Source organism: Micrasema longulum, unplaced genomic scaffold, assembly GCF_059751315.1.
Source record: "Micrasema longulum isolate JH-2025_06_02 unplaced genomic scaffold, ASM5975131v1 h1tg001425l, whole genome shotgun sequence".
Classification (NCBI taxonomy): domain Eukaryota; kingdom Metazoa; phylum Arthropoda; class Insecta; order Trichoptera; family Brachycentridae; genus Micrasema; species Micrasema longulum.
In genome coordinates, this window is record NW_028278611.1 from 20,933 (window position 1) to 46,063 (window position 25,131).

Consider the following 25,131-nt stretch of genomic DNA (forward strand, 5'->3'; position numbering starts at 1 on the left):
CAAACATCTAAACCTACAAGTTTTTTTGGCGGTGCCTACATACGAGCACAAGAAAAAATTACTCGTCGCTGAATGAGAAAAGCTGCTAGAAGAAACTTTCTGTAATCTAGTAGCCTTCAGCATCTTTATGCTGAAAGAAGGTGATCCAGAAGCATGTAGAATTTACTTCATTGGATCGAGAAAAGGAGGAAAGTGAACCGTTCTTCAATGAATTGAATTGATTGAATATGAACGATTCGCAAAAATGATTACAAAACTTTTCAAAAGCGTTGAAAATTCAACATGCATGAAAAATTGCAGAATGCTCCTTTTTAATATGGCAACGTTAAAAAATATGTCCGCCTCTTGAAAAAATGCGCAGCGCGTTTGTCTATCACGCAAGAAGAATCAAGTTTTATTTTCGAAATAGTTGACAAGAAAAAGGACTTGCACCTGAAGCGTAAGACTGATAATCTTTCCTTCGTGACCAAAAATTACCAAGGTACGCTGCGGTTAATGAATAAAATGAAAAAGAAAATATGTGTGTAATGCGTACATAAATCAAACTTGCACAATTGTACGGTTATTTTAATGAACAATAAAAAAAACTTGTTTCATAATTCAATTATAACATAATGTTTTACTATATGGTTAGTATTTTGGGAGGAAGAGAGTATAAAGCTCTCAAGGACAAAATAAATTCAAAAGAGGATTTCAAGATTGGATTTTTCTTGAGGGGATGGATTTGAGTCAATGGTTGATGATTTTTCGAATATTTGAGTTGGTTTTGTTTATGCAAATTAATGTCCTTTTTCAATGATGTTTTTGATTTTTTTTATTGAAAATTTATTAACAAACTCTTACGGATTACATTTATTTAACAAAATAATTTTTCCGTTTTCAAATTCATATTCTATTGTTAATGATAAAAAAATATCATCTTTTGTAAAGGTTGCCTTAGTCTTTTGTTTACTTTTGTCAGGTAGTTTTATGTATAATTTCAGTCCCCGGTTTATTAGTCTCGATTGTCCTTGTCTCGTTTTTGAATGTTGTATATGATATTGTTTTGTATAATATTATTGTTGTTTACTACTATATTATTTAAGTACATTATTTGTCTCAACTCAAACCAAGACCTTAGTCCCATGGAGTTGGGGTTTAATAAATCAACATCATGTTGATGATACATACGTGTAATATCGTAACCAACAAAGCACGATTTTACTGGATAAGGATTTGAAAGTCTAAATATTAAGAATAAATCTAAATATTGACGGATTTTGATAAAATTGGTATGCATATTTATTTAAATTTTTATTTTTTGTTTTATATATGCTTACCAAAAAAAAAATGTTTTGTTTTTTTTTTCGTAAAAATTCACTCAAAAATTTCATTCAAATATATTATACTTTGAAAACGACGTAAAGAAAAATATTTTATGAACGACATATGATATTACGCTTCGTAAAAAACGTCAATTTATAAATAATACTATAAATTGCATACAGCATTTAACATCGCAGTTAATGTGAAAAAAATATTCTATGCGTAATTATTTGATACTCACGAACGATGTATAGAATCATAAGAAGCACTAACGGTGATATCCGTTGTTTTTCCATATAACAAATAATACGAAATGTTAGTATTAAAATAAAACAAATACAATAATTATTCACTGGTTTATTACACTTTATTAAACATTTTGCGGTCATTTATTTTGTACCGCGAAAATAATCGCGAGGGTGCAAAAATACTACACTTTCTCAAAATATGAGTGACCACAATACGTGTCCCCAAAAAAACGTAGCAATTGCATTTTTTTTCTTCGTTGGAATTAATGATAAAACAATATACTCGTATATTATACCAAATGCATTAAAAACTAAAATCAACTATTTGTGGGTGACGATATTATGCATAGTAGAGGTAAAATATAAATGAAAATAATACTCCACTTATTTTTTTTTACATATTATTGCGTATGTAGGATATTAAAGTAAATATATGTTTTGGGAAAATCAATTTTCCTACCTACCGCACTTTTTCTTGAATGTTGAATTTGTTTTGAAATAATTTTTATAAAACGAACTATTTAAAGCATTTTCAACATTTCAAGAAAATACGTCATCGACCGTTTACCATTGTAATATAAATTCAATATTTCATTTTCACTTATACGGTTCTCTATTTATGCTTTCCGGTGAGAAGAATGCCCATAAGGTAAGAATTTTATTAATATCTATCTCTATCTACAGCGCCATAATTCATTTGGGATTTTCCCTTTGATATTGTATTCACTTCTTTGAAAAAAGATCTGCAGAGTTTTAGTTATTGGGATTAGATTTTCTCACCCCCGAGTCACGGGGCTGGATTTACATATCTTAATGCCAGATCTTAGCCTTCAAATAAATAGGATCCTTTATGAAATTTCCCATCTGACTGTCATTTAAACCTCTGCAAACTTGAAATCTTATTCATCAAAACTTTTGTTTACTCAATTAACGAACGGTATTCGAAATGGCAGCAACGCAAATTCGTTATGAAAATCTAATCAAGAGAATACACTTAAAAACTTTCTTTATTAATTTAGAGTTTTTAATAACATTTATAAAAACTGCACTTACCTTAATATTCTATTTAACAAAAAAATTTCACTCTCTCTTTTTTTATTTCTTTCTTTTTATCTTTCTCTTTCTGTCAACCTCCTACATTTGCATTTTGAAAAGTTGATAAATGTCATCATCATCATCATAAGTTCGACAGTGCTTGGTAAGCCTTGGCTGAATCCAGGAGTCTCCTCCACTCTTGCCGGTTTGCTGCCCTTTTTCTTCAGTTCCTCACTTCCAACATTGTCATATCAGTACCGATGTAGTCCATCCATAGCATTTTACGCCTTCCTGGTAAGCTCTCGCATTATTGACACATATTCTCTTTGAGGGCTTAAAGAGTCTGAAAGTTGTTGGCATAAACGCGTGATTTCATAAAACCCAATAAAAATAAGTCTGAAATGGTTAAATCGGGCAATTTCACCGGCCAGTGCACATCACTAAAACGAGAGATTAGGCGACCCGGAAATGCAGCCCTCAGAGTTATTAATTGTGGCTCGTGCAATATGTCCCGTGGCTCCATTCTGTTAGAACCACGTGTTTTTCAATTCCAATTTATCCAATTGAGGAAGGAGACAGTCTTGAGTATGGCTCTCTACCGCTTGTCATCAACAGAAGTCGTTTGGCTAGCGGCGTTTTAAAAAAATATAAGGCCCTATAATGCATCCAGCGTAAACACCACACCATGCAGTAGTTTTGAGCAGGTGTAATGGATTTTTGTAGGCTACACGTAGATTTTTGGTGCTCAACAAGTAATTATTTTGCTTATTCACATTCACATATCCACAGAGATGGAAAAAGGGCTCGTCGCTCATGATGATTTTCGATAAAAAGCTGTCGTTCTCGCTGTCGAGATTCGAGATGGCTTGAACGTAGGTTACACGGGCTTGGCGGTCAACAGCTAGCAATTAATTTTTGTAATTTTAGCAAATAACTTTGTAAAGAAACATCTTTAAGTTATGCAGCAAAACTCTTTGTTAAGACTGCCGATTAATGCCTAATTGCGTGGCACGTCGCCTGGTCAATACTTCGGGGTCCTTTGCGACATCTTCAGCCACAGTTGCGATATTCTCAGTAAAACAGCTGCTCCGGGGCCAGGCAGACCTGGCAGCATCTCGAATTGTCCCATACTTTTCTAGGCGAGCGGCTAAACGCCGTTGTGTTTGCCCATTTGGTGTCGGATGGCCAGGATATCTGCTCCTTAATTTACGTTGCGCCAACATCACCGACAAATTATTCCGTGAAAAAATCGAAAAAAGCGTGGCTGACAGAGAGTCCCTCGGTACTCTTACAGCTGCGGGAGGACGTAGATTTTCTCCTTCAATTTAGTTCAGACTGCTGACGAACTGTCAGCCATAGACCTGGAGATCCGATGCCTTATAAAGTAGACAAGCGTGGTTTTCTTTTGGGAGACCTCCGCAGATTATTCACACACAATGGAAACAATCCGTTTAGTTCTAATCTTACATAAAAAAGTTACTAGTTACTTGTTACAAACTATTTTACTGCGTTTTGAAATTCATTTATCGAAAATTGAAAACTAACAATGGAGAAGTTCAGTGTCTTTTTTTATTTGTCAATAGGCTATTAAACTAAGCCCAAAATTTTATTTTACATATCGTAATATCAGCGCTATGATTTTTTGAAGTTTTATATTTCTGAAATAACTCCGCTAATGACGTCAGAGGTTTGTCTTCTGATTGGTTCATTTACGGTAAGCAAACCGGATATCGTTCTCAGTTCTCATATCATCGGTTAGTTCGTACGATTTTTTTTAAATAAACATTTTTTGTATCCAATTTCCCGTAGGGCTGAAGTTCCTCATTCAATAATTCATATTTTGTTGAAACTATTTTATTTTGCTACCTTTTTTTTTCGGCCTCGTGGTACAGTAGTCAGCGTTTTTGCCTAGCATGCGAGAAGTCTTGGGTTCGATTCTCGACATGGTTGATATTATATATTCATTTGAAAGGGTATTTTCACACTAATATTTCATAGTCCCTGGACTGGCACCAGATCATCTTACATTTATGAAACAAAAATTATCAAGATACGCTGCTATTGGTTTATCGATGCAGTGCCCTATGCACCGTTAAATCCGGGAAGGGAATGATGATGATGGTGATATTTTTTTACACATTTTATTAATGTAAAAATCTATTTATTGTGTATGCAGATAATTTGTAGGAACTCATATTAAAATTTGGCAAAGTATCCAAAATAAAACACTTTTATTCGATTTAATTACACTTTCAATTTTTTTTAAAACATGTGACGCGTATCGTCTTGTTAGGACATTATCAAACTAAATTCAATATTTACACAGTTTTAAGTTAGTTTGATAATATTTTTAAGACAAAAGTAAAGTAAAATTAAATCCAATAAAAGTGTTTTATTTTGGATTCTTTACCAAATTCAAATGTTGAAATCTATATTGTAACATTGTTTTAACTATATACATCAATATTAAAATGTCATTTGGCAACTTGTATTTTTCGTGGAAACATTCGATTTTAAAGTCGTTACCTTGTTTATTTAGGGTGTTTGATTTGTTCGCCTTAAACCACATAGCATATATCTTTTTTCCACTTTAATTGACTTCCTACTTGATTTTGCGTAACCCTGAATAAATTGAAAGTAGATTTCGATAAAAGCTTTTGAAATAGACAAAAAAACTGTACACGGTTTTTGTTCTTTACGTGTGTTTTTGATGATTAAAAATTAAAATGGTTGAATATTGCAGGGTTATTTTTTTATGAGAAACAATCTATCTTTTACATAAAATATAAATAAGTTGAAATAATAGGTTTTTTTTCCAATGAAAGATAAAACTTTCATTTTTATATGTAATTAAATGAAACAATATTTTTTTAAAGACTTACATAGCAAAGTTCGTGATTATAATGATTTTATTGAAAATCTTATTTTTGCCAAAATTTCAAATTAAGTGCAAAATTCCTAGAAAAAAAAAAAAAAAACTGCAATGAGTTTACCAAAGAAGTGTCCTATGTTCTATTAAGGGTTAAATAGTGAAGAATTAATAGATTTTGAGACAGAAATGAGAAGCTCTAAATTATTTATTATTTTACATCAAATATTGATGCCTAAGTAGACATGAAATTCTAATTTTAAAAAATAATATTTCTTTTAGGGACGAAATGGGGTTATGGGGCCTATTGGACCAGCCGGAGCCCCTGGGCTAAAGGGTGAAAAAGGAGACTCTGCCCCCGCCGGGATGTTTGGGTTTGGATCGGTAAGTGGATAATTTTTCATATTTTTAATTATAAAATATTTTAAACATATCTATATGAATCCCTATAGATATAATTGTATTTCAGCATGTTGAGATTCTATCAGGATTGAGACACACAGAGATAAAAAAGCTTTTTTATAAGGAAATATGGAAGTCTAGGATTGTAAAGGGCGTATGGTATTTTATTAAAAAAACATGTTTTACGCGTTGATCTATAGAACGAAAAAATAAAATTACGTTTATAAAATACATCCAAAACACTTGTGTTTATTAACACATGACTAAATAAAATTCAGTAACAAACAGAAAAAATCATTAACACTTGAACACATACATAACTTAAGAATATAAGACAAAAAATATAAAGTTTTGGATTGCCAGAGGCAATAAGTAATATTGTATTCCTTTATATTTAGGTCAAGGTAAGGTCTTTAATATTAAATCAGTACCGGAGGCACTTATTAGTGAAAGGCGAATAGTTTAAAATTACAGTTTAGAAAATAAATGTTGGAAAAGTAATGAATTTATTTGCTGGCACAAGTACAACGATAAACATAACTGCGTACTGTTAACAATAACCGTTTTGCCTACGTTTGAACATCCGTATTTCTTCGATCATTATATCTGTTGATTTTCAATCAAGTGACAGAGTAACGTAATTCAACGCATGTTTTGTTTGTTTTGATGTTGAGTTTGTTTTTTACAACAGAAGCTTAAAAAACAAAATTAAGTACCACTTAATACATTTTACAAATTGCTCAAACAATTTGAAAACTCTCCCAATCTTCATCAACTTTTTACTGCGTAATAATCGAATTTCATTGTTCCCAAAATCCAATTAATTTTAAAAAACCTTGATGAAACTCGGGAGTATTTCCAATCAAACTAAACTAAATTATTAATTTACGTTTTTATGATTCTGCACAAATATAAATATACTTGTATTTCGGTATGTTAGGTATATAGCAGATCCTCTTCTGTATACTAAAATAGTCATACAACATATCTTCTCGGTATCTAACATTTCTCATATTATATTTGTCGTGGTCCATTCCAAAGAATGTGGGCTTGGGAAAAAGATAAAATACACGTTTCGATAAAAAAAAGGGACCCAATTTGAGAGAGTGCTTTGTATTGCCACATGTAATGATATGTCGACCGCTTTATGATCTTTGAGCCGTATTTATCTAGCTGTAGTGAGGACATTATTCGTTTTTCTTTATCACCTAAACAGATGTCCAGGACAATAAACTTCGATACACCAATACCCTTAATTGCGTGTAATAAGATAAACTCGTTATTTTACGCAGTGCGCGTACGGCATGACTTGCTCATAAAAATAGTGTTTCTCAGACAATAGACATGAAACAAATATGTAAGATATACCGACTTTTTATAACTATCGAACTTCAGCTTCAAAAATGAGAATAATCCTACCGCAAATTAACTTATGGATGCCGATGGAACATAAAATGTCTCGCTTCAAATAAAATTAAACACATTACAAGGTGGCTTTGCGGCTTAGTGGGTTTCATTATTTTTCATTTTAGATTTTCTGTTGGCGTTTATTTTCTTAAATAAAAATTAATCAATATATTCAATTGGTTATTTATTTTTATGAGCCAGGAGGCCTTAATACAGAAGTGGAGTTAGCATAAAACACCCAGGCTTGAGAAAAAAACTTTTTTTTTTGTCTTCTCTCCGGGAATCAAACCTGAAAACTTCTGTGTGAGTCAAGCAACATAGCTTTTGTACAGGTTTTTAATTTATTATTTTTTCTGTGGTAGAAAATTTACTGTAAATGACTTTAAAATTTATACTTATCACATGAAATCCAAATTTCTATCGACATTATATCCGAATATTTTGTAAACGCGTTAATTTTGCATAAAAACTTTAAAGTCAGATAAATCGTTTTAAATTTATCATTGTTTTTTTTGTTAAAATGTCGGATTATTTATTTTTTCCCAGTAATTTTGGCTTTTCAAACGCTCTTTTTATAGCAAACTCCACGTTATCTGCTCTACAAAATGTGTCATGCACTAACGTATTGCAAATAAAATTACACATATCAGTATTTATTTATTATTTACTTTTTGTTATCTCTGAAATCATTCAAACAGCTGCATACTAATATTGGATTTTAGTGGTTTGATAATTCCACACATGGTAATTCGTAATTTTATTATCATACCCCTCCCCTGTCTATGCCCGATGGCGCACAGAGAACTACATTGGCACGCCAAAAGCAGCGTATATTGATCAGTTTTTATATGAAAGTAAGATGATCAGTCTAACGCTTCAGGTGTCAGTCTAGAAAGATACGATATTGCAGTGAAGAACCACTTTTATAATAAATACTTCATGTTGACCTTCCTAAGAATCGAACTCGAGGCATGATTGGAGCATGATAGGAGAGCGAGCTAACCATCGTACTACGAGGCGGACTTCTGATTTCTCCACTCGATTTTCTGATTTGGGATTTTATTTTTTTAGAGTAGACATCAAGTCGAAAACACTCGTCCAGGATTTAGGTTCTAACTCACAGAACTGTATTTTTCATTCGCTCGCACACTAAAAATTGTTTTTCCTTTCGAAAAATATCATGTTTAATCCGTCTTTTTAACTGTCAAGATGTGATATTTCAAACGCTCTCGTGGCCGAAGAAAATACTTTTCTTTTGCGTATTTACATACAAAATAGCACCGCTAGAAGAGCATTGCTTATATAAACAAATTGTAGCCACATTAAGCTCTTCTTGTACTGCAAAATCATTAATTATACATGAAATTAATTAATGTTGTGTATTAACAGCAACCGCTTTAATCACTTATCGTGCAAGAAAGTTTCTAGATTTCTTAAACATGTTTTATACCTACAAGTCTTCTTTATTTTAATCAAATGTTTTTATAAAACTGGCATCCTTATTTCCCTTACCTCGAACATGAGATACGGGTAGTTTTGAACCCTTCCTTGTGAATGCTAACACACATTTTCCTCTTACGGCTTCCTTGAAAGTAAATTGTACGGTGATAGTACCAGTTAGAGGTGTTGTAAGTAAGAAAAGTGGGTTGTTGTGTAGTAAATAGTAAAGTGGATCGGAATTCTGCTTTGCTTTCAATCTCCTCTTTCTTCACGATCCCCGGCCCTCTAGCCTTTATTCACTACTTTTTACTCCTAACACACAGCCCACCCTAACGCACATCTTTTACTTTTACACGCTGAATAGGGCGTAAAGAAAATAGAACATCACTTTCCTTCCATAGTGTTTGGTTCTTTATATACATAAAAGATTTATTGCATTGTAAACCGCCCAATAGATCATTCAGAATACTATTATAACAGTGAATAAATCTTTGCCGAAATAACCTTCAATGTTCAATTGAAATACCTTTGTGTAAATAATTATTCATCTTAGTTTTTGAATATATTGTATTTAATATGTTTGTTGAAGACATATATACATATTACTTAATGTTATTAAATATTTGTTTAAACTTATAACTGACTTTTCTATGTCTACCGGTTTCGAGACGTGCCCGTCTCTTCGTCAGGACAACCAATTAAATAACATATGTTTATTTACACAGTTTCATTTATTTAATGATCTAAGGCAAAAAGTTTTTTAAATGATCTCGGTATAAAAATCAATATTGCAAAACCCATGTACTGTGTAATATTTCATGCTTTGATGCCCAAAAACCCCTGACTCTGTCAAACCAAGTCATCGAAAGGGTCGAGAGTTTAGAATACCTGGAGGAAATATTACGGAAAATGGCAGCTTTCAAAGAGAACTGGAAGTGCGGCTAGGAATGGCAGGCGCCACATTTAGGGGTATGAAGGCTGTCTGGAGATTGGATATTTACTCAGTGAAAACCAAATACCACCTATATAAGTCTTGCATAACACCCATTCTCCTCTATATATGCGAATCGCGGCACCTCACTAGGGCCCAAAACAGCAAAATACTGAGTTTTCAGAATAGACGTCTCAGAAGAATCTTGGGTGTGCCTAGGTTTGACTTTGTGCGGAATGAAATAATTAGAGAATAGACGCAGCAAACTCCGGTAAAAACTGTCACCAAGCAGAGGCGATACGGTTGGCTTGGCCATTTAATGCGGATGCCTCCTGAGTGCCTTAACCGCGCTTGCCTACTTCATAATGCATCATGTTCTCGACGTCCTGGACGCCAACTGCTGACTGTTTGTCGGCAACTCGTGTCAGAACTACGGGACGCGAACCTGACTTGGGAGGATGTACAGGTGCTGGCAGCTGACAGAGATGCCTGGAGGATCTTCGTGAACACCATACGCTCCAACGAATGTTAGCTGTTTTTATACGTAAAATTAAGTACATAGTTGCCTACTAAAATTCATTTCTCAACGTTGCATTCTGCACGACCTCGAATTTTTTTTAAGATGTTTCATAATTTTTTTTAATGAAATATTTACGTTCTTATGATAAACCCAAATATTTCACTTTTGAGGGCCATTTTCAACGGGTTGTAAATAACTCACTATTGAAAAATCGAATTGGGGTAGCGGGGGTTCTTTGGAAAAAACCTTGGGTCTTTGCCTCAAAACCTGAAATCGTCAGCTTACTTTTGTATTTATTTTCATAAAACAACAGAGATGGAAAACGTTTTTGAAAACGGAACATAGAAGTCTAGGCATTTATAGGGATTATTACATGTCATGGGTTATCGTTTAACACATTGCGTAATATTTGCCATTTTGTCTTTGTTTGAACAAAGATATTTCTTCCGTAATATGTGCTTACATCTGAAATTGCCTTTTCAATAAACTAGACAATTTAAACGTGGTTATCTTTGGTTTGTTAAAAATAATATGGCCCTATAAAAATAACAAATTTAATAAATATTTTTTATTCGTTAGATTCTCGTCTCTAAAATCCTAATAAATAGTCACTAGAGAAATGACTCCCCTTAATGGAAGACTTGTAATTATCTCCCTTTCCTCTGACCAGAAACTGTGGTTCCAGTAATGAAAATTAATGGATTGTGCGTGACGTAATTGGGTGTGTCTTGGGATCTATTTGAGCATTTTTGTAGAGTCAAACGGATTGCAGTTCAAGTTATCTACCTCGCTCTCTTACACACAACACAACGCAAAAATGAAACGGAAAAGTCGTGTTGAGATTAGTGGAAGGTTTTTTAAAAGTTGGTGCAAGAATACTATTTTAGTTATATTTTCATTAAGGAGAGAAAGTAGGCTTACGCCCACGCGTGAGTTAAGTAATTTATGCGATGCACAAAAACACGTTTCGTAGACAGATGTAACAATAATACCTTAAGCGACGCGACGTCCGTCCAGCTCCAATGTTTATCTTATATCACATTTTTTGGCTAATTTAGCGATGTATTCACTCCAAACAAATTTATATGAAAATTGCCCACGGAAAAATGTAAATGTAAATCCTAGAAAAATAGTACTCGCGCTTTCTATCCGTTTAAAAATATTTATTTTAGATTATAATCTTTCTGATTAAGAAAAAAAAATACAACAATATCCTTCTAAGACAGTAATTTGATTTTGTCCAAATTTTTGTATATAAATACTGAATTTAGCCCCTTAAAGAATCCTTTATATTTAATGTATTACAACAAAGTTGAAGAAAATTATCGAAAAGCGACTATTTAAGTCTAGACATTTACTGGAAGAATCGAAGAAATATGCATATTCAAACATAAGCAGAATGGTGAATGTTACACAGTATGTAAAACGGCCACTTAAACCACTCAATGACATATCATAAACCCTGCAAATGCCTAGACTTCCAAATTCTCGAAAATGTTCTCTATTTCTGTTTTTAAATATTGATCCTTGCAAGACCTATTTCTGGCTGCAGCTAGGCATATTTTAGCGTTTGCGCCTATATTAAGGTGTGATCATCTGTATTCACGTACTACATAAAAATATAATATTTAACAATGATTGGAGTATGTCTAAATGTTTGCAGACTAGCTGGATCTCTTCCCTAGGGAGTAATACTTTTTTTTAAAATTAAACATTTACGGGGCTTATGACCTGTCATTGGCTGGTTTAAGTGGCCATTTTACACACTGTGTAATATTTATGACTTTGCCTAAGCCCTATACATGCCTAGATTTCCATATTTCCTTCTCAAAAATGTTTTTCCTCTCTGTTGCAACAAATTTAAATAATATCTATTTAGTCAACCTTTCATATTTTCCTTGGCGTATATAATTAAATAATATTTTAATACTTTACTGTATTCCAGTAGGTACGTCTACCGCGTACCTTGTTTACTTATTTAGCGCCCTTAACCTACGTAGCAAAGCTTTGTCTCCGAGCAGAAATGCGTTCCATAGATATAAATCTAATTACGAATTTGGCGAACCCAAAGATTCTCATTAGAGTTTTCCTTTAATGCATTTCATGTTTTTTTATGTCTTATTTAATTGTATTTAATAACGTGTAATTATGTTTACTCGCATACAAATAAAATTAAATGTTTTTTTTTAAAGTCGTAAATAACTCAATTCTAGAGAATAGGAATCTTGTTGTGATAGAGCGGAGTTTGAACGTCAGAACATTAATCAATGAGTCCTTGACACTACCACGAGACCACTATGTACTGGACTGTGTATATGCATTGTAAAAATACATGTTACGTATTTTAATGCAAATCCATACTAATATTATAAATGCAAAAGTGTGTTTGTTTGTGTTTCCTTCACGTTTTAACGGAGCAACCAATTAACATTTTTTTGACGAGATAGCCAAAAAGATTAAAAATAAAAAAAGATACTAATTTTTCATCCTAAATTAAAAAAAAGTACAATTTAAATAAAATGTAATAATTATCAACAATGGGCAACATTATAAGGCGGTAAGGTGGAATGAAGAAAGGAATCTATTTGAAATTAATTCTTTGAAATTTCTATAATTTTTATTTTTATTTTTTTATTCACGTTTTACATAAGACTTTTTTTTAATATGAGTACGTCACTGGGCACAACCCGTGTCGAGGCATTCATTTACTTGATTTAATATATACTTATGGTGTCTAAAATATATGCATAAAATAAAACATATTCATACTTAAATTCACATAGATATAAAAAATACATATATAAGAGAAAGAAAAAAAAATAGAAAAGAAGAAAAAGAAAAACAAAATTATATTATTAGTACAGCTCACATACTTAACCACTGTGCAGACATTAGGTCAAGTAACAAGCTACTGTCAGCTCCCGGTGGCCCAACATCCGCACAAATGCCAAATATACGAGTATATGACATATTATATTCATCGAGACGCTGTGTGGATACTACTGCTTTGGTGGGGTGACCATCTCAAGACAGTTCTCTGGACCCAAATCAAGTAGCCATTTTTTTACAAATAATTTAAATTGCTCAAGATTTTTATCTACCTTGACTTTGGAATTTATCTATGGTTAACATATTGCAACAGAGATGAAGAACATTTAAAAGAAGGTAATATAAAAGTCTAGGCATCTACAGGGGTTATGACATGGCAATGGCTGGTTTAAGTGGCCACTTTACACACTGTGTAACATTCACCATTATGCTTTTATTATCTATACTCCTTCAATTCTTCCATCTGTTGACGTATGTGAAGTTGAAGAGTCACTTCGTGATCAATTCGGTCAAAAATAATAAAAGCCGTCATGTAATTTATTTTTTTTAATTTAGGGCCAGAAAGGTGATAAAGGTGAACGTGGTTTCGATGGCACGGCAGGGGTGGACGGACTACCAGGCGCCCCAGGTGCCACGGGACTTCCGGGCCCACCGGGCACGGCTTCAGGGCCCGCCAAGGAGTACATCCCTATGCCCGGGCCCCCCGGGCCGCCTGGCTCCCCGGGCCTGGCCATTGTCGGCCCCAAGGGAGAGCCTGGCATGATGATCAGGGGACATGTTTATGGTGATCCTGCAATGGGGCCATATGGAAGAACAGGTATGTCAAAACATTATGGCGTTTTAACACCAATTTTTAGAAAATTGTGAACATTTCTCTCATTATCACCATCATTGACTCTGCAGCCCGCTGTGAGTCATAGCCTTCAATACATTTATTAGAAAACATTTAATATTTAGAAAATACATTGTCATTTTTTGTATTATTAGTCACACCGAAGACAAATAATTCAAATGATGTAAATTTAAACAAATGTAAGAAATGAGTTTATAAATGAATCTATCTAGTTAAATCTAGTATTCAGTCGGCCTCGTGGTGTAGTTGTCAGTGCGTTTGCTCACCATGCAGAGGTTTTGGGTTCGATTTCTGATATGTTTGACATGAAATATTTATTTAAAAATGTATTTTTACACTTGAAAATTTAATAGTCCCCGGACTGGTACCTGAAGCGTAAAACTTATCATCTTACCTTCTCGTAACAAAAGTGATCAAGATACACTGCGTTTGGTGTACCAATGCAGTGTTCTATCCACCGTTAGGTGCGGAAAGGAAGTAATGCTGATTATGACAAAAAATTTGTTCCGACAAATAAATAAACTTCCTGCTTTATTTGGATTTGCTACTTTATTTGGGTTGTTTGATTTGTATATTATATTATTCATTTATGTAAGAACATAAATTACTCAATGAACGCAAAATGGAAGTAAGCGATTTATTTATTCTTTCGTGAATAAATTTACTTAAAATTCACTTACCAATGATACGCGTGGGGATCAGAATAAATATTTATCTCAATTCTTTACAGATTCTAAAATAAACATGTGTTCTGTAAATGCAACAGGTTTAGAGGTTTCTAGAAAGTCCTGCATATTATATTATGCCTTTATTTATTCCAAAAGTCTGCGTCTCCCGCATTTTAAACGAAAACGTGAAACAAATTATTTTCAATACTATTATGAGTATGTTAACCTACAATGCATTATTAAGATTGTTACATAAACACAAGGCAGAGATGCATAACTTATTTGAGAGGAGAAAATAGAAATATTGTTATTTACATTTGATTTTACTAAGCAAATGCGGAGAAGTTCCTATATAGGAACCTATATAGGTCCACAGTTCCAATGCTGAAATTCCTTCTCTTTCCCAATTCTAAGAGCGAAGAAAGAAAAACACTAGTAAAATGTTCACCTTGTTTATGAAAAGCTAGGTCAAAAATATTGTATCTTTCATATCAAAAAAGTTTTAAAATAATTACTTAAATTATTTAATATGTGATGCTTTATATCACAAAAGCAACTACTCCTTCTGGGGACTTCTAGTTAAATGTGAAGATGATAAAGCGTTTGCCCCCTATCAAATAGCCCGATATGTTAAGGACCTGGGCTTGGAAGAGGAGACTCAGCGAAACATATGAGAGCACTTGTCCTGCAATCACTAGCGGGGCGCTTTTAAGACCTTGTCTTCAAGAATACATATTAACACACATTTTAATATTTAGCAATCGGATTTTTGTGACTATCTAAACTGAGTAGTGTTAGGAAAGTAAGGGAATGTCGGGTGTGGACTTTTTAGGTACCTACTAAAAAGTGACAAATATTCAATCAAATTCTAACTGCATTAAACAAACAATAAATACAAGAAGGTCAAATAATTTTACTTGCAAACAACCTAGAACTAACAGAAAGATAAACGGTTTTGTATATCTAGCAATAAAGTTCTACAATTCACTTTCTAATGACCTAAAAAATATACAAAACATATGCGTACTTAAAAAACACCCGAACAAAATAGCTTTTATAGCCTGTGTTAGTGAAATGTATTGTATAATTCTCGATTTTTTATTAATACTATTGTGTCATAATAAATTTTATACCCTCAGACTAGCTCTTTTGCTGATTGGAAACATTTCGTAAAAAAAATATGTTTTGTAATGAAATATGTAAAGTTAAAACGATGTATTTTGTCATTTTTTGTAATTTATTTTGGTTTTGGATTTAATTTCAAGCTCACATCAAAACACGGCTGGCGATAAAAGAATTAGCAAATTCGCGTTGGCCATGAGTTGAGTGTCATACATTTTAAAGGCTTAGGATAAAACGCTGTCTGACTTTTCTTCATCAACACGCATTCACGTATGTTCTCCATAGATTGTGGTACTAGAGTGTTAATTTTGGACGACTTTGATTTGAGCACTATGAGGCCTCTTAGCCAATCACACGTGGAGATAAAACAAAAAAGCAAACCCTTTACGAATATATAAATAGCTTAAAAATGTCCAAAATTAATAACCTAATTTCGAAAAAAAGTTTATTCAACCAGCTAATAGCAGGCAAGCTAACGTTCGGGCAGAACAACGTCTGTCGGGACCGCTTGTATAATATAGAAATGGTTAGTGGAAAATCGTAATCTGTTTATTGAATAAAAATCTTTGATTAATAAAATTTTGCATATTCTTAGAAGAAAACGAACAAAGTTAACTGAAATTCGCAGAAAGGATCAAGTTTTCATTCTAAAAGGGATTTCTTCCAATTATTCTGTAAAATTAAGCATTTAATATTCTGCGGAATTTTTATTTAATCTTTGTTATTCAAGTTCAGTTACCTTCCTCGTGACATATTTGAATTAATAACACGTTTTTACTTAAACGGGTGCGAGAAAGAAAAATGTTTGGTTTGAATTATATTTTATTGTACCTACCTTATGCATTGTCGTAGAAGCATGCATGTCTGCATAAAATATAAATAAACTAGACTTGATGGAAACTTATAAGACGCCAACTAAAAGATTACTCTGACTACCCCCGCATGAAATGTATCAATTAAATCTTAACATCAATTTACGTTATCATAACCGGAAGCTCTATTGCCCCCAACGCCAACTCAATCCTAAGAAAACCTTTCTTTTCAACAGGGTGTTTTAGACTGGAATAAATTACACGGCCAATTTGTCCATTTTATTCCGATCAACTAGTTCAAAAACTGTTTGGAAACTTTGTTGATGGAAGAACACAGACAAACACAGTACGCGAAATATAGGACACCAGCAACGGCTGCTGCCTATAGCAAATAATGATTAAGTTGAGGAGTGGACGAGGGGCGAATAAATACCTCGTCTCCTCGAGGAGGATAATTTCGAGAGTGGACTGTATTGGTGAGGTAGTAAGGGTTACGCAACTACACTATCCTGCTGGTGTCGAGGAGCGCTGTGATGCTGGAACCTGGTGGAGAAGCTAGCGGTCTCGCGACACTAGCACTGCTTGTATATGGTGCCGGTGGTCTAGGTAAACGCTGGCACAGTTCAGTTGTGGATAGTTTGTTGTAAGCACTTTACTTGTTGAATTTTATTTGTGTACTGAAAATAGGACGTTTTTTCCGGCGCTCACACGCGTGATTTTTATTGCAGGGAGTTGCGCTCGGAAAATGGGAAGGTCGGGTAGGTAGATGTAAATATTGTTGAGAGTTGGTCCGAACAGATAACAATAATAATATTAGGCAGAAATGTTATTTTAGCAGTAATATAAATTACCATTTGGCGTTATGGTATACTTCTGATCCTTCATAAAAGAAAGGTTTTAGTTTATTTTATTTGTTTTTTTAATTGAACTTTGATGTTTAATTTCGTGTCAAGGTTTCTTTAATTATGTTAGTTCATTTTATCGGACTTTACTTAAAAACCTGGTATAAAGTAATGCCTAGGCATAGTGGTAGAAACTTCGACCACTAAGTCCTATTATCTTTTAACTCTTTGAAGCATGGTGGTATAAAACGTAGTACATCTCCAATGTACGTTTTTGATATCGTGAGTAGAACCGTGATTTATATTATTAATTACCATATTTATAAATAATACAATATAGATATTACATTGACTCGTAACTAATTAAAAGAGTTGTTTACTCCTTTACTGGCATGATAGTAGTCAAATTTATACCACCTGGAAAAGCGTTATCCATTTTTTAAATTTTAATCTACTTACTTTTAATCTACTTTTTTACATGCGATTATAGTCAGTGAAATATATTTTTTTTTTTTTTTACTAAAATAAAAAACCCCGCCTCAAATAATTGACATATGAACAACATCCATATGGATATGTATACTTTATGTATGAGCATAATATGAAAAATATTTGCGACGAAGTATATATCGAAAATTCTGGTTACCTGCCGATAAAAATGTAGAGATATGGAAAGCAAAATGTCTTTAATAAATCTAATCGTAAATGAAAATCTGTTTTTCAAATATAAACAGTGCTACCAATAAATTTCAAATTAACTGCTTTCATTAAAAACTTAACTGCGTACTTTTTAAAATAAAAAGCAACATCCGCGTTCTTCCGTTTCCTGAACCATAAAATAAATTTCAAATGTGTACAAAAAGAGGAACGGTAATGTAGCTTTAAGTAAAATAATTATTCAACCCAGCAGTTTATATGGTCCGGGTGTTTTAGTTAATCTCAAAATTATACTAACCTTATTAACATAATTTAAATACATGCTAGATGTGCTCAACATTAAAGTGACACTATTCATTTGCCCCTCTGAACTAAGCAACTGAACTTTTGAACTTTTTTCAAAAATACAAAATGTTAAACATCGTAGGTAATTATAGACGTTCAGATACTGGTAACGTTTTTCTGGGTTGTTTTTTTATTTTTTTTCGCTGTCGACAAAAAAAGCTGTATTTTAATACTATCACATGGCAAACAAATTTTGGTTTTTTAAAACACAGAGCTAAAAATATTTCTTTATGACGCAAACAATGTCGGATATAAATTGGTTGCAACAGCGAGGGAAAACATTTTTGAGAAGGGAATATGGAAGTCTAGGCATTTACAGACTTATGACCTGTCATTGGCTGGTTTAAGTGGCCACTTCACACACTATGTAACATTCACCATGGATAGTTGTGGAATATTTTTTGTGTTTTTTTTTAATAGATATTTAAGTATTTCGTTGAAATTTCGTACAAATAAAACATCACGTTAAATATTCATTATATCTTAATTTTTCTTGCTTAATATTTTTCAAGTCAAAGTATATATACATATATAGCGGCCTCCGTGGTGTAGTGGTCAAGACGCTTGACTCACGCAAGGAAGGTTCCGGGTTCGATTCCCGGTGAGAACACAAAAAAAAATTACAATGTTATTTTTCTCAAGCCTGGGTGTTCTGTGGTGTAATTCACCACTGTAATTAGGCCTCCTGACCTGTTGTGGTGCAAAAATAAAATAAATAATAAAATTATATTTTTCTCAAAAAATTGTAAATAATGAAGTGTTTGTGTAGCTACATACTGACTTACCTTTTTACTTCGGAATTGTCTTGAATTTTACCTACTTTCCACTATAAAATTGATTTTATCCATGTTTTGTAATAAAAATGTGTTTTATCTCGCTGCTTCAAAAAATGGATAACAATAGCCTCCAAGAGCCCCCTAGATGAACTAAAAGCTCTTAAGGATCTCAAAGATCTTAAAGACTTCAAGGATGCCGTAACAAATGGTAAGCCAACTAATTTGTCCTATTCTGAGACAGACCATTGTAACGGTTTTAATTCTTTAACTAAGAAAAGGTCTTCAAAGAATACCTAAGATGTTACAAAAAATCGTGATATATACAAAAGATGTAAGGTTTTTTATTGTTCTATTATAACTCGAGCCGGAACTTCTGTGTGTATTTTTTATTAAGGTTTATTTTTAATGAAATCGTTTTATCACGATATATCAATTTAAATTTGCTAAAATTTACGGATTGCTTTTGAAAGATTAACAAAAACTAATAAATTTCTGCATTTACAGTAATTTATATCGCATTTTTTTAGACATAAGTCATAAGTTAGGACGTATAATTCTAACAACAAATATATGACAACAAAGATCGTATACAATCAGAAACATAATAGATTAATAAAAATACATAGCACCTCAATTCGAATTGAAACGTTAAAAATAAGATTTCATTTTATTTGTTAAGAATTCTATATAAAAACTAACGAATCATTAAATGAAGTTTGTATAATGATACCTTTTTTCTATGTAGTGATTTTTCTTTTTTTTCTGATTTACTAAGTTGCAAAAAAAAAGGTTTCTTAATGCGTTTTTTAGAATGTTTTCAACAATCCTGTAATCAATACTTTTTTTTATATATGCAGGTATTTGAATGTAGTTAGTAAAGTTATTTTTGGACAAAAGCTGTTTTAATAAATTCGTGATCAAATTTGCATATTAAGATATCAAAATGCTTTTTAAAATTTAATAGACTTAATAATATACTATTTTGCGTTTTTTTTTTTTTTTTACTTTTGTTTTTTACATAAAAAATTTCACTTTTTTACATATGATTAAGCTATTTAAAAAAATATAATACCTTTTTTTACTAGTGATAAACAACTACAACAAAATTGTCTTAGACAGGTGTTTGAACGTCAGATCTTTGAGTCTGCGATCCTACTATGGCATTACCGTAACACTACCTACTACCTATGTTGTATATTATAATATAGTAATGTTATTTTATATTCTTAGGTCCTCCCGGCCCCCCTGGTCCTCCCGGCCCCCCGGGGAGGACGTCCCCTACCCCCGAGGAGGAGCCCCAAGGAAGAATTGTTCCTGGTGCTGTCACATTCCAGAACAGCGAAGCAATGACTAAGGTAAAACGCAAATTTAATTCAAACGCCAACGAAAGATGATATTCGAAAAATTTGTAAACGACCCACCATTTAAGTATATACATTCTTATCCTATTTCCAGTTTAATGTTTTGAAAACATTTTACCCCTTTGCGTGCTGAAATATAATATTTTGTTTTTGCGCCCAGGAAAAAAATTCCACGTTTTAATACAAAGTGATACCCTTTCTCACTACTTTATTTGCGTAAAATGCTTTCAAATTCACATATTTTTAGCATAAAAAATACAAACAAACTGTGCGTTTTAAAGTGAATGTTTAGTCCTACCTTTTTTTAACACAATAATAATATATTAAGTATAAATGTATTGCAAAATCACTCACTGTAAATGAGTGAACAAAAATATAGTTCAAAATTTCCGATTCTCGTTTTATAGCGTCATCGTTTATCCCGCCAATCATAAACGAGCGGTATGATGACATGATCCTATCTACCAATCATACAAAAAGTCACAAGTGTGACGTCATCATTCTTCATACAACATTCTAGGGCAGAATTTAAACATGTAAATACATTTTCTGCAAAAAGTAGTACGAACACAACAGCATTGCTCAGTTTGATATATAAAATTTAACCTTTTATTATTTTACACAATTCCACCAAGGAATAAAAAAAATACCTAGGTACATTAAAATTTATTTTCTCGCAAAAAATATTCTACGCATTTTTTTAGTCTCTACCTCGTAGTCAAATCTTTAGCCCGTTTGCCTAGTATGCACGAGGCCTCGTGTTTGATTACATGCATGATTGACGTAAAATATATTTTTTAAATTTCTTAAAACTAGGAAACAAATATTTTTTTTTTGCAAGACTAAGGCTTGTCTGCGGGTAACACAAAACACTGTTTTTTTTTTGGTCGCTTCAAATTATTATACCAATTTTATAACGTGTTTTTTAAGGGTACATACTATTAGTCGAAGTTTTTTATCAAGCTACGTATATTTAAATGTACGAAATTAATTTCATTTTTTGCTATCGGAAGCGATGCCATCCACTGCTTTATTTGCTGGTGAGAAGTGAAGACAATATTTCCATCGTTTATTCCAGCGCCGGTAGTGGCTTTATATTAGCTTTGTATCTGTAAAAGTGCAATCAATAGGCAATTACTTGCTGTTTATATGGCGCCTGTGTCCGGTGCATTTGCTTGCTCCTGACCTCCTGACTCGCACTCGCTATGTCACTACAGTAAAACAATATCCATTTTTAAATTTTTAATTAATGGTCTTGTTGGCGCTGCGTTTCTTTTTGATATTACACTCGTATAGTCATGTTTAATCAAGATAAAATCACAAGTAATTATTTAAGCGGAAACAATACTTATTTACCATGATTGAAAAATGTGTTTTTACGTTGAAACTCCTTCATTTGGCCGGATCCGTTTTAAAGGTCACGTGGCCTTTTTTTCAGATTTGCACATTGCAAAAATAAATTTTAAGATTAAATGAAAGGAGAATAACCTCTTTAAAAAAAAATCTTTGTCGGTAAAAGATTCGCGTTATTTGAAATTTACATTGACGGCTTTCAATATTCCTAACACTGTTAGTCCATCTTCGTCTATATAATTGATTCATCCGAAAGCATATATCAAATGACGGGTATGGGGTATGTTAGTTCATTAGCTAATTAATCATTAGCCGTTAAAGTGAACAATCTACTTCCATTATCCATAAGGACAATTAGTTAGTTCTCAAAATATAAAATTGCTATTAAGAAATAGATAGTGGAGGTGGGTTGCGCACGGATCGATGAGTTGATCAATCCAAATATGTAAAACGTATGTGTTTATGAATTGGTTGTGTTTTTTATCAATATTTTTGTTTTTTATTGTTTATTATGTTCATTTTAATTAGGTGAATTGGTTGAATTACGTTTTTTTTATTGTTATTATTTTGTTAATTTTGTTAACTTTGTTAAATAGCTAATCTTAGGCATGTTTCACATTTTGTAAAATGTTTCCCTCAGCATGGGACAGCCCAGTGAGAGAACATTATTCTGTATAAAAAAAAGAATACAAACAATGTAAAAGTATAAATGAATAAAATTAGTGATTCTCTCTATGGGGCAGAGAAAGCGTTCAGAACCGCACTGCCGGAGAACCAAGTCCAATCGGGCAAACCAGATATGTTACCATTGTCATTCTACAATATCTAATACAGAATAATCATTTCACCACATTTTGTAGTTTTAAGAACACCCTGCTTCAGACATCTACTAATATTGAAAACCTTTCAATTCTAAGAAAAATCATATTTCATAAGTCCATTTTACTTCCAGAATAACCTTATTTAAGATAAAAGCTTAGCATCAACCTATTCAAGACCTGACATCAAAATATTAAAACCCAAATCATATATTTTACGAACGCCTACTTTGGAGTTTTTACACCAGCATACCAGGACTAGCACCTAAAGGTTAGGACTGATAACGTTACCTTTCAAAAATTATCAAGATACGCTGCGGTCTGTGTATTAATAAAAAACCGTATGCACCATTAAGTGTGGGAATGGAAATATGATGATGTTATTTCTTACCGAAGACCACAAAAATAAACGATTTAATTACGAAATTTAGCAAGACCGCAGCCTTCCTACTCATCAATTTTGAAACTACTTGAGGCGTTTACTTGTGCAAACATAACATTGTTATTTTCATGCTCTGAGAATTATTATTGATGAGCAACTCTTTCAATAATTATGCGTACCCTCTGTCTGATGGAGCGGATGCTTTAAACAGATCATAAGTGCTTGGAAACAGTGGTTATTTGGATGGTAAATATTTGGAAATTGATTTAATTGAGACCTAAATCTTATGCTCCGAGTGTTGAAGTTACAAATACATAAAATTATTATCTACAGGATAGCCAGACAGCCGGACACCTCAGTTTAAAAAAAAGTAATGGAACACCCTTAGACCTGTAAAATATAGTTCAGTTTTGGGGATATTCAATTTTACTGCTTTTGCACTGACGTGTGTAGATACAATATTTCTTTGCCGTGTCAATCTCAGATTTAGCAAATATTACATTGCTCCTAACAATAATTTTAAAAAAGAGATAGTAATTCACGGTACACATGCACACATTTGTGTGAGAAATAGCTATCCATTATTAGTTCATATTTCGGTGTAACTTGTTACCATTGCAACGATACTGGAAGTTAGTATACTATTTACGTACTTTCTTTAAAATCGTGTTAAATGTAACTCTAAAATATTTATAATTATTTTTCCCATTAATTGGCTTGCATTTAAGCGAAAAACGGTACACCTTTATACTTAAAGAGGGATATTTTTGTGTAAGAATAATCGGGAATTCAAAATATTTAAGAAAAAGCTTAAATATACATTTCTAACTATCTTTTATATTGTTTTACTTGAAAATACTGTATCTTTTGTAGTTTATAATAATTTATATTTTACGGTCTCTAAACTGGTACCTAGGGCGTTAGACTAATGATCTATATGTTTAAAAAGGCTTTAAAAAAATGGATAGTTAGAAGGTAGAAGTAAATTGGATTGTCTCATTCACCCATACTAATATTGAATCAACTGCTCCACAACTGTATAGATTATGTTAGGTTTTTGTTATTTTCATTGTGTGTTTTGTAATATAAATAATACAGATGTACATAAATACCTTGGTTTTTAAAACTGTCTGAATATTTGTTAATTATGTTTGTTTGTTAAGTTTGTCTTCTTTGTTTATTCTCAAATGTAATTTCAAAAAAGTATATTGTTAAGTGTCCTCGGCACGGTAAAACCCCAGTCAGGTCACATTATTTTAATTATTAATTGTAGTTTGTAAGCAAAAAATATGAATCAATAAAATAAAATAAATAAAATATAACAAATAATCAATATAGGCTTCATTTGGTGTACCGATGTAGTTCTCATAGCGCTATCAGATGAAGATAATGTTACAATGATATGACAAAAAACTTACAATCATTCTCTTCGTGGGACGAAAAATCTGTCATACGTATTGTGATTCAAATATCAAGAATTTAATTACAAATTATAGTAAATAAAGCCTTTGTTTCGATGAAAGAGTGCCTTCTTGTTTGATTTCTTGATTTAACTATGTATTCATCTCACTTCAATAGATTACACGCATTTATAGAGGGCTTCCTAATGAGAACATACGTATTCAAGGGTTGAGATGTCATTGTTGAAATGATGCGAGTCCTTAGAACGCTCAGCTAGATATTTCTCATCCAAGAACTGGTGTTTGTTTGACTGGGAATTTCTTTTGACAGAGGTTAATATGTTGTCACACGACGATAGCACAATCCTCGCTTTCTTTGCTTCTCCACCCACCTAAACCCACACTCTGAGACTTCTTGCCATTTGCCCGTGGACAGGGGCGGGAAATTCCATTCACACACTGACGCATAATATTTTCGATGTATGTTTTTGGATTTGAAGAACTAGAACGTGTGTTCAGGTTAGTGAGTTTGAGGGAGACAATAAAATATCATTTTCGTGGCTACGTTGGAATACTGGCTCCGTCAAACTTTTCGTTTTTACAAGTTTCACGTCAAAACGTTCAATAAATAATATTAACTATGATTAAATTATTATTTCGTTATGTATAAAAACCAACTTACCGTTTTAAATTCTACATTTTTTTTTTATTTGAATAGCGTTTTAACTATATGGGTTTGTATTATTGTTTAAACTA

General features: G+C 32.6%; 1 protein-coding gene across 1 annotated transcript in view; it reads left to right on the top strand.

The window, feature by feature from the left end:
• Mp (collagen XV/XVIII-type protein multiplexin) overlaps positions 1 to 25,131 on the top strand; it is a 96,692-nt gene that overhangs the window by 20,870 nt on the left and 50,691 nt on the right. The window contains exons 7-10 of the mRNA XM_088235707.1: positions 5,740 to 5,841; positions 13,542 to 13,803; positions 19,189 to 19,269; positions 20,292 to 20,416. Of these exons, the coding sequence (XP_088091833.1) occupies positions 5,740 to 5,841; positions 13,542 to 13,803; positions 19,189 to 19,269; positions 20,292 to 20,416 (570 nt within the window). The remainder of the gene's footprint in view (positions 1 to 5,739; positions 5,842 to 13,541; positions 13,804 to 19,188; positions 19,270 to 20,291; positions 20,417 to 25,131) is intronic.